Raw genomic sequence first — 10859 nt, forward strand, 5'->3', positions numbered from 1 at the left:
ATAAAATCTTTAAGATGTTAGCACCTTACAAATATATATGTAACTCCGATTTTGAACGGTGCTACGCAGAATCTTTGTAAGGTACGCCGTTAACCTGATGGACTTTAATGTTGGCAGAGAAAAAGCTTAAAATAATCATGTTAACGCAAAAACGAGCAACAGCTGATTGGAAATCGTCACCAACTTATCGATAGACAAATCAGCGTTGTTGTCCAATCAGAAAAAGTGTAGGCGGAGTGGAAAAGCATAAATAAAATCTTAAAGATGTAAGTTGCACTTCAGTTATACAGATACAAATGAATCTTTAAGGAAACACCACAGCTGAGCCATATTTTCTTCAAAATACCCAAACGATTACTCATTTGCAGCAATGTTGAGGCCGCGCAGTGTGATACTGAGATAACAAATCCCACGAGCAAGAAGAAGACCAGCCAAAAAAGAGCCAACAGATTAATAACATTATAGCACCTGAGCAACAGCAATCCCATAAATATGTCGCGCAAAATGGCTAAGTTTTACAAGCTGGATATCAATCGTACCGAGTGGGAGATACCGGAGACGTATCAGAACCTTCAGCCCGTAGGCCAGGGAGCCTATGGTCAGGTCTGCAAAGCCGTGGTTCGTGGAACAAGCACCAAGGTTGCCATAAAGAAGTTGGCCAGGCCCTTCCAATCGGCGGTGCATGCCAAACGCACCTATCGGGAACTACGGCTGCTCAAGCACATGGATCACGAGAATGTCATCGGTCTACTGGATGTCTTTCATCCTGGAAACCCCGCCGATTCACTCGAGCAGTTCCAGCAGGTGTACATGGTGACCCACTTAATGGACGCCGATTTGAACAACATCATACGCACCCAGAAGCTATCCGATGACCATGTCCAGTTTCTGGTGTACCAGATTTTGCGCGGACTAAAGTACATTCACAGCGCCGGGGTCATCCATCGTGACCTAAAGCCCTCGAATATCGCGGTCAACGAGGACTGTGAGCTACGCATCCTCGACTTTGGCTTGGCTCGTCCCGCAGAAAGCGAGATGACCGGGTACGTGGCCACGCGTTGGTACAGGGCGCCCGAGATCATGCTGAACTGGATGCACTACAACCAGACGGTGGACATCTGGTCAGTTGGGTGCATTATGGCCGAGTTGCTTACGGGACGCACCCTCTTCCCGGGAACAGATCACATCCATCAGCTAAACCTTATTATGGAGGTGCTGGGCACGCCCGCCGATGAATTCATGAGCCGCATTTCCTCAGAGAGCGCCAGAAACTACATCCGTTCTCTGCCGGTTATGCCGCGCCGCAACTTCCGCGACATTTTCCGCGGCGCCAACCCGCTGGCCATCGACCTGCTGGAGAAGATGTTGGAACTGGATGCAGACAAGCGCATCACTGCCGAGCAGGCGCTGGCCCATCCGTATATGGAGAAGTACCACGATCCAACCGACGAGCAAACCGCAGCACTCTACGATCAGAGCTTCGAGGAGAACGAGCTTCCAGTAGAGAAGTGGCGGGAGATGGTATTCAGCGAGGTGACGGCCTTCAAACCCACCGCCGCCTTCGCCGAGCTTCTGCCTAAGGAGCAATAATTCCGGTTGCTGCCCCTGTTCGTTCAATGATGCTATATACATTTAGATCAGTCTTCTTTACACCTAGTTCAAGCGGATGTGCTCTGTCGTGATTTCTCTATTCGTCGAGTGTAAACAAACGGAGATAATTATTCTAGAGCGATTTATATTTAGAAAGGCTTCAGTGGCTGGATTTAAACAATTTGTTTTGACCACAGAAGCGCACGTAAACATAAGGTGAAAATGTATTTTGTAACCTCCGATTCACACTCGATGAATACAGAAATTGTGGTTGAACTAGGAACCTAGTGCATATAATGTAGCGATTCGTAAATGTTTCCAACAATCAATCAAAGTCACAGCCTTAATGTCCAGTTCAACTTTAGATTTGGTGTCGGTTTTAACACGCAGTTCTTGTGAATAATCCTTTAAATGTGAGTGTACATGTACATCCTAGTTCGTAAGCGAACGCATCTCGCGGCCAGTAACTATAAAAAGAGCACTAGTGTCTACGTTGAATCCAAATAAATGTGCTATGTATTTTAAAAGAGGAGATCCTCCAAATAGCGTTCAAATTCCTGCTCTCTGGTGGTCTTCTCCTGACCGAGATCGGGTTGTTGTAGCCAAATTTGGTCGTCTGTCGTTGTTTCTTCAGTCGTCGGGTTATTGGTTTCTGGGTAGGACTCGCTAGCTGGTTCTTGAGTTACATCTTCCCCCTCGCTATCTGTGGAACTTTCCTGCTCTTCTTTTAGCTTGCGCCGTTTACGTTTCCGCTCGGCCTTTCGTTCCTCCCTTTCCCTGCGTCGTTGCTTCTTGTACTCCTTCTTTTTGGTACGATAATTAAGCTGATCCGTGTGCGTGGGACAAAGGCGCACCTATGGAAATACATGGAAATCAAAAGACAACTCTTAGTTACTGACCTAAACCTACCTTAACCAAGGCATTAAGGGGGGCTCCTTTTTCGATGTACTTGAAGTTCACCTCCCAGCTACGCAAACTCTCACGCTCCCCACAATGCCGACTGCCGCACTGAAACTGACCAATTCCGGTGACCACCTCCTGTTCTGTTCGCCACCGCAAAGCTATTTTGTTCTCCTTGTAGCGAGAAAGATCCGCTATACAATACTCCTTGAACAGTTTGTTGTAGTACCGGAGAGCCAAACGTTGCTCCCAGCTAAGGGAATCGGTTTCCACCTCATCATCCTCCCACAGGAAGCGGTGATTCTCCCGGATCACATCGATATCCCTTTTGTGGCGACGGGATTCCGCCTCTGCTGGAGAGTTAAGTACGTAATTATTGAGGATATAATTGTGTCGCTCTTTGGCCGTCAAATTGCTTAGATTAACTGGGAATAATTGCGACCCGCTCATAGTTTTGTTTTTGCCTAGAGATTTCGATTTTACGACGAGGCTTATCGATATTTCGAAAAAAAAACTGTCTTTTTGGCTTTTTTCACGCTCACTCATTTCTGTATGGATATGTACGGATTTGTAAAAAATATATATTTTAATTTATATTCAGCTCGCTTTAAATTACTTACAACAAAAAATGCATATTTATATTAACATCTTATTTTAAGCTTTGAGTATACACAAATTTTATAGCTAGATATTTTGTATTAATTATTTTGATCTCTGTTATCGGTAATTTCGGTAATCTCTACGAATATATACATATGTACATGTATATACATTTACTACAATGCATTGCATTGACTTGTGCACTCTTGATTGCGTTAAAGTTCGCTCCGTTCTCCCATAATGGTTTTGCCAGTGCGGTTGCCATGAAAATTTCGATAAATGTGAGCACAAACATTTAGCTCATCACAAACTAAAAAGTCAACGCCTCGTCACAACAATAGTAGTGAAAACTATAAGAAAAAGTTGGGGAAAGTTGTGGCAAATCAGAAATGGCTTGCAGTTGCAGCCCGCTGTTCTTTGTCTTTCTGCGGAAAAACCTACTGTACCTGCGATGCAATTATGTGCCGTTGTTTTTTATCTGCATGGGATTCGTCGGAGTCCTGACTGCTTACCTGCACTGGTCAACCAAGCCCGTCCAGTTCCAAATGGAAGAGTTTGAGGCCAAGAATGAGGTGAGTTATATGATATCACACGCCATTTAAGTATGTACGTACAAATATGAACATACAAATATACATATGTGTGTTTTCTAAAGTACACAATATAATAAAACAAAAAATTTGTTTGTATTCACAACGTTGTTATCTGCAATTTATATAAATACAAACCCATGACCGCGATTCAACGCTAATCTAATTATTTAACCCCCTTTTTTTAGATGGTGCTAAAAGAATCATACTTTCCCGGAAGTGAGGTAGACTATATTTATTATGCACCAAGCTCCCAGAATGTGGAGGACATTGTGGAACTCCTGCGGGTGGATCTGCTGATTATATCAGAACGTAAGTAAAAAAATGCAATCTGAAAATTGATAATAAATCAAACTTTATCTGGCAGGATTTCGGGCGTACAACAACAGCATACAGATGCAGCTAGACATGGAGCAGGAATGCCGGGCAAATTGCTTCGCCATCAACTTTAACCATGTGCCAGATCGCGGTTCTGGTGGAAAGTTTAGCTACAGCCTAAGTTCGAATCAGATGCGTATTTCGCCCAGGAAGCGCTACGTCAACGACGAAGAGATAAATCACCAGAAAGGTACGATCCACAATTGTCTGTTGTTCCCGTTTAACGAACCCGCTTTGTTCTTAATCAGATGACGACGATTACATTCGTGCCGGTTTTCTGACCTTGCAGCACGTCTTGGATAAACAATATATGAAATACCAGGAGCTGGTTGAAAACTACGAAGTTCTGGTCAGCTCTGTGCCCAATCTAGAGGTTATCAGTATGGATAGCCATCGTCTGACATATTTTGGAACTCTTTGTAGCATATTGTTCAAAGTGGTTTTACTGAGTACTTTTGTGGTGCCCTTTGTGGAGGAGAAGCAGAACGGACTAAAGGAGTTTCTCAATCTGGTTACGCCTATGAGTTTTCTCAACGGTCTTACATTCTTTCTCATTCGCTTTGTATGCTACACTGTTCTGATAATTATTGTCCTGGTGGTTGCTTATTTGTATAAGGCACTGGGAGTGATATACTTCTTCTATGTAGCGGTTTTATTTCTGCTTTACATTTTATCCACCATGTCGTACGCCTATCTGATCTCTGTTTGCTTTCATTCAGGTAAAGGTTAATTTCATATTTCTATACTATGTTTACTTATTCTTATATTTTCTTCTAGTTTTCTATGCCAAGATTGGCGGCCTGGCGTTGCTGATCATTCCATATGTGTTTTCTTTTGTTCGAAGCTGGGCGACATCCTTGGCCTTTGTCTTTTTTAGCACCAATACGTTCCTGGAGGGATTGGATATTTTCCAGACGTTTTGTAATAAACGTAAGGATTTCACTATTATGCTTAGATTTTACTTTGGATTCTATTTTGGTACATGTTTTCTTGTAGATCGTGAATTTGGTGCTGGGGAATTATTCCGAGAAATCAAATATGAATCCTCAAAGATGTTCCTGGTTTATGTTCTGCTTGTTTTTCAAACCTTTTTCTACGCCCTGCTATATAACTACTTGGGTTGTGTGTTTCCCGGACCTGGCGGACTAAAGCGTCCGATTTTCTTTTTCTTAGATGTAAGTACCAGACGAAAATTCGCAACGAGTGAAATTGATTTATTAACACGAATTTTTTTTATTATTTTCGGATTCTATTTTTGTTAACCGGGAGTATTTTCCATCATTGTTACTCGCCCTTAACGTCGGTTTAATTATTTAATTTATTTATTTAACTTTAAGTAAACTCTTTTTTGATTTGGTAATAATCTTTAATTTCAGTTACGTTTTCATAAAAAGATTAATGTCGGTTGTTTCGCAATTTTGTTAACGTTTTTAGTTAAATGGTACGAGTATGTCTTTAAATGTTTCTCTCTTGATTCCCAATTTCTATTTTAAATTTTAGCCCAAAACCTATGAGAAACGACAACGCAATGAATATACGACAGCACCTCGCGGCACACAAGCCATCATAATCACTGAATTGTGCAAAAAGTTCCAGACAAGTAAGCGTGAAACGCTAATTTCGGACAATTTAAATATGACAATCAACAACAAGGAGATTACTGTTCTTCTGGGCCACAATGGTGCTGGAAAGACCACGATGATGAACATGATAATGGGTTAGAATAGAAATACAATTTCTTTCTCGGCCAACTAATATTTATAGTAAATTTTTAGGATTGGTTCCGAAGGATTCGGGCAAGATAATGGTCTGCAGTGAGCGCGACGTGGCCTCCTATCGTCATCTTATTGGCTTTTGCCCACAACACAGTGTATTTATGAGCTATATGACGTGTCATCAGCACTTGGAATTCTTTTCCCAGCTTCGAGGAGCCCGTCGCTCCGATGCCCGTGATTGGGCAGATGAGAAGCTAAAGAAATTAGGACTTCGCGATAAGCGAGACGAATTCGGAAAGAATTTATCGGGGGGCATGAAGCGGCGCCTGTCTCTCGGTATCGCTATTGCCGGGAACACAAAGTAATTATAAAATCTATGTTGCGGAATGAACAGCTAAAAAACGTTTTCTAAACTCACAGAATTGTAATTCTTGACGAGCCATCCTCTGGATTGGATATAAACTCCCGCCGTGAACTCTGGGACATCCTGTTGAATCTACGAAAGGAGAAGGCTATTCTAGTGACCACCCACTACATGGAAGAAGCCGAGGTGCTTGGAGATACAATCTGCATATTGGCCAATGGCAAGCTTCAAAGCATTGGATCGCCCATGGAATTAAAGCGCAAATCCGGGATTGGCTATCGCTTGAAACTGGAAGTCGACGATTTTACATATCACGAACACGAAATAATGGAAATAATCCATGACTATGTTCCAACAGCCCGAGTTCTGGTAAGAGAGTGAATATATAATATTAATTTTTTTGATTTGTGCTTAAATGAATTTAAACTTCGAACAGAACGTTGTGAAGCCCACCGTGTATATCTGCCTGCCGTATGCTTATAAGAAGTCCTTTTCAGAAATGCTAAACAAGCTGGAGAAAAGATCAAATCAGTTGGGCATAAATACGATATCAATGACGGACACTTCTCTGGAAGATGTTTTCCTACAGTATGAATTTACATTAGCATTGCCACGGCGTTATACTAATAATACTTCATGATAATGATATTTTGTAGGTGTGCCGGGGAACAGGATCAAGTGGACACCCCAGATGGCTCTAGAAATGATGCCCCCCTTCTGACACCGTACAAAAAGTTGCCCAGCCAACCGATGCAGCCCACTCTTTTTCAACTTTGGATGGCTGTCTTTTACAAGAAGTGGACATTTATATCAAATGAATGGTTATATACAATGATAATGGTATGCATTATACAATCGACATTTAACTTTGAGGACTTTGAACTGTACTAAAGTACAGCGATAGTAGTGCATCAGAGTATATATATCTGATTCGCATTTATTCCCTCTTCACAGGTGTGCATTCCATTTGTTTGTGTATGCGGTGCTATACTCTTAATGCACACCATGTCGATAGTGGAGAATGAGGAGGCTCTTCCGCTGAAACTTAGCCATATGGGCGGCGGCGTTATTTACATTCATAATCCGACGGGCCATCACTCCCAAGTAGAGACGCAGCTGCGTCAGCAAATTGAGCTGAGTGGATTTACAGTGAAAACAATGCACCTGCGTGGGAGTAATGATGTTAAAAATGGTGAGTATCCCATGTCGTGCTGAAAATTATAATGATTTCATTAATTTCTGTGCTCCCTAGAATCTCTTGACTTGCAACGTGACAACTTGGCTGATTTTTTGGAACAGGTGATTGGCATCATTGACATGTACGGAGGTGGGCGTGGCACCTCGGATACGCCTGCCCTAGAAATTTACTACTCTGGAAACCGCTACCATAGCTCAGTGGTGCTCATAAACCTCGTTGATTCCGCTATGCTGAAGCTAAAGAATCAAGAGTCTGACATTGATACAACTTACGTGCCCATCCGCCGATTTGTTAGCGATATCAGCCCTTCCCGCCTCGAATACTATGCGGTCATCGTGTCCGTTGGGATGTTTTTCTTTATGTTCTATTTCATCTCGTTACCGTTTCGGGAATACGCTAATGGATTCCGCCAGCTGCAGGCCATGTCGCGATATACTTATTGGCTATCTCATTTCACTTTTGATATGTTGTTCCTTATATTTGTCTGCGGCGCTCTGTTCGTTCTGCAATTTTTGATCATGCCCGCTGAGCTATACAACGCGACCGAGCTTAAAGTCATTGTATTGAGCATCTTCTTTTATGGATGCAGCTACCTGCCTATTCTGTACGCCCTGGGCAACAACTTTAAGTCCATCTCAACGATATCCACCTATCTTCTTCTGATGCTTATTGTGTCTGGTAATATTGACATTGGATCAAATTTTTCAATTATAAATAATATATATTTTTAGCAATTGCTCCATTGATTACCTCCGCCAATTCATCGTCCATGAAACTGCACGAGACCAAGATCGCCTTCCTCTGCTTCCTTCCGGACTTCAATTTGAACCACCAATTGCGCATCATTAACGAGAACTTTATTGCTCGTCGTCGTTCGGGCGAGATAAAGGATCTCAACTCTGAGAACACCTTCTTTGCCTATGCAACCGCCGTGTGTGTCCTGGTAATGGCTTTCTTTACCATTGTTTTGGAACACAAGTATCTGCGTCGACGATTGCATTATCGTATCTGGGATTGGAAATACTTGCAACAGAAAAACAACTCGACCATACCCAGTACTCCGATGTCGGTAATTGATGATTGTGCAAAGGAGGAGGAGCGAGTTAAGGGGCTGATTGGGAACCCGTCTTCGGATTATCCGCTGATTGTGAGTAAACTTCGGAAGCGATACGGGCAAACGGTGGCTGTGGACGGACTTAGCTTTGCAGCCGCTAGGGGTGAATGTTTTGGTCTATTAGGTGTAAATGGAGCGGGCAAAACAAGTACTTTTCAGATGATAGCAGCCAATTTACCGCTGGATGAAGGCAACATACGCATCGGTAGCATTGAAATTCAGAAGGATGAGGTAGCTTACCGCCAATGTTTTGGCTACTGTCCGCAGTACGACGCCCTAAATAAATTCATGACTGCGGAGCAGTGTCTGCATTACATGGCATTACTGCGTGGTTTGAGCAACACCGCCGAAGGTCCAGCCAGCGTCAAGGAAAACGTAAAGTACTGGTTAGAGAAGATGCATTTGACCAAATATCAGCAGGTGCAAGTGCGTCACTATTCGGGCGGCACGAAGCGGAAGCTTTTGGCAGCAATGGCCATGATTGGAGCTCCCTCATTGGTGCTCCTGGACGAACCAACTACTGGTGTTGATCCCATATCGAGGCGATTCCTCTGGCAGTGCATTAAGGATTTCCAAGGCCAAGACCGAACTGTGGTCCTCACGTCACATAGGTAAGTAATAATTCTCATAGCCTATATTCAAATATTAATATATTTCCCTTCCTATAGCATGGACGAGTGTGAAGAGCTGTGTAATCGTTTAGCCATCATGGCCCATGGCAAGTTTAAATGCCTAAACAATATCTGTGCCCTTAAGCGATTGAGCGGCTTTACAATAAAACTGAAAATGAAGGACGATACTGAAACGGAAGAAAATATAAACACGATTACTGGCACTCTCAGAGCACAGTTTACGGGTCTAGAACTACGAGAGAGCCATGCCGGAACGCTCACTTATTTCGTAGGGACCCAGGAGAATATAATTCTCTGGTCGGACGTTTTCAAGATTTCAGAGGACTATCTCACCGATCGGTTAAGTGCCCTCGTAGCGGACTATTCGGTGAACGAGTGCACACTCGAGGATATATTTCTTAAATTTGAAAAAGAAGCGAATTCGAGATCACCGTCACGACAAACCTCGGTGCAACGAAGTTCAGATATTAGCAATGTATAAACCTGTCAGGGAAGCTTTTAGGAACTTCAGTAAAGATGAGCACAAGACTGCCGTCGTGGGGGATGGGAAACACCTTTCCGCGACATCATAATATCATCTGTAAAAATTCCACCTAACACGTTCTTCGGCCAGTATTTCTTTTCAATCTCTTAATTGATGTGGGGTTATTCTAAATATGGGGTTATTCTCTCGACGGCGGTCAATTGGGCTTAGGTCTGTTGCCGGGATTCGTATACTTAACGTAAACATGTGTTAGGACTAATCAAACTAAAGACATATGTAAACTTTGTGAAAACTCTTGAAGTAAGTATGTTTAATTTTAGATATAAATATTAAAATAAATAATACATTTTGGAATACCAATAAAAACATGTTTTATATTATTATTTTAATATGGATGTACTATTTTCTTTGTATTAAAAGTTTGGGATCTAATACACAATTTTAACTTGATATTTGCACCTCAAATAATTTCGTATACTAAGAAATGCCAACTTCAAAAACTACTGAAGGTCCTCCTTATTATAACATGAATCGGATATTCCGATAAAACAAGCTGTTATGTAAATATTATTTTTTCTATATATGTATTGCTTTTAAACTTGATCAATTTAAAAAAAAAACGGCTTTGGCACTTGCTCAAAAATATTTACTTTAATCTTATTTTTACCACCAGGCCACATTATTTTAGCGTTATTTACAAAATATTCATTTTTCGTTGCTCTACTTGCATCCTTTTTATGTCGCGTAGTAAAATATGGAAGTTGGATCGAGATATTGCCATGTGTCAGCTGTGCGTGAAGGTGATCAAGACTTGCGGGAATACGCCCAACTTAATGAAGCTCATGAAGACTCATCCGCAAGTGTAGGAAGGAAGAAGGCCCAAAGGTACTTGCACATTCCGGCAACGTCAGAGCCGCCTTCAATAATTTTCATGGCTGATGGAGCAGTGTTGAAGGAACAGTATTGCAGACTGATCGAAAGCAACATGGAGAACATCCTTTTTATGGCGGATGTCCCAGTGATTGAGTTTATGTTATAGCACAGTTCCTAGTCAATCATGAACACATAGTTGTTATTAAATATAATTTCTAAAATAAATACATTTTTAACTAAATTAATTAATTTAACTAATTTTTTACTAAATTAATCGTTTTAAACATAAGCTTAATGTGTTATAGAATTAAGCAAAATAAACAAGAATAAATTTGTTATCAGTAGGAGCCGTTATAATTTTAAAAAGTAATAAAAGCGGTATATACCGTAAAATACTAGGCACTTCTCAACACTGTCGACA

The 10859-nt window shown here is 41.7% G+C and overlaps 3 protein-coding genes across 6 annotated transcripts; 2 read left to right on the forward strand and 1 right to left on the reverse strand.

The window, feature by feature from the left end:
* Nucleotides 1-175: 175 nt before the first annotated feature.
* LOC108105868 (mitogen-activated protein kinase p38b) lies at nt 176-2117 on the forward strand. Its single transcript, XM_017212644.2, has 2 exons — nt 176-266; nt 369-2117. The coding sequence occupies exon 2, from the start codon at nt 493-495 to the stop codon at nt 1588-1590; it is 1098 nt and encodes a 365-aa protein (XP_017068133.1). The 5' UTR covers nt 176-266; nt 369-492; the 3' UTR covers nt 1591-2117.
* LOC108105869 (protein FRA10AC1) lies at nt 1719-2959 on the reverse strand. The gene is made up of 2 exons (XM_017212645.2): nt 2500-2959; nt 1719-2444 (listed from the first exon to the last, which is right to left on the reverse strand). The coding sequence occupies exons 1-2, from the start codon at nt 2938-2940 to the stop codon at nt 2112-2114; spliced, it is 774 nt and encodes a 257-aa protein (XP_017068134.1). The 5' UTR covers nt 2941-2959; the 3' UTR covers nt 1719-2111.
* A 151-nt stretch (nt 2960-3110) lies between these two features.
* LOC108105855 (phospholipid-transporting ATPase ABCA3) lies at nt 3111-9925 on the forward strand. 4 transcript variants are annotated; one of them, XM_017212627.2, is made up of 15 exons: nt 3120-3662; nt 3869-3992; nt 4048-4248; nt 4307-4777; nt 4836-4988; nt 5055-5233; nt 5559-5775; nt 5834-6134; nt 6194-6506; nt 6574-6725; nt 6794-6977; nt 7092-7329; nt 7390-8013; nt 8067-9060; nt 9118-9925. In XM_017212627.2, exons 1-15 carry the CDS (start codon nt 3480-3482, stop codon nt 9560-9562), a joined length of 4779 nt encoding a protein of 1592 aa, XP_017068116.1. In that variant the 5' UTR covers nt 3120-3479; the 3' UTR covers nt 9563-9925. The 4 variants fall into 4 exon arrangements, with proteins under 4 accessions (XP_017068118.1, XP_041674567.1, XP_017068116.1 ...); XM_041818633.1 differs by having other exon boundaries at nt 3119-3662; nt 4836-5233; XM_017212628.2 differs by lacking the exons at nt 3120-3662; nt 3869-3992; nt 4048-4248; ... (1 more) ...; nt 4836-4988; nt 5055-5233 and adding an exon at nt 5482-5499.
* The last annotated feature ends 934 nt before the right edge of the window (nt 9926-10859 follow it).

The sequence above is a fragment of the Drosophila eugracilis genome, unplaced genomic scaffold (genome assembly GCF_018153835.1).
Source record: "Drosophila eugracilis isolate 14026-0451.02 unplaced genomic scaffold, ASM1815383v1 contig_353, whole genome shotgun sequence".
Taxonomy (NCBI): domain Eukaryota; kingdom Metazoa; phylum Arthropoda; class Insecta; order Diptera; family Drosophilidae; genus Drosophila; species Drosophila eugracilis.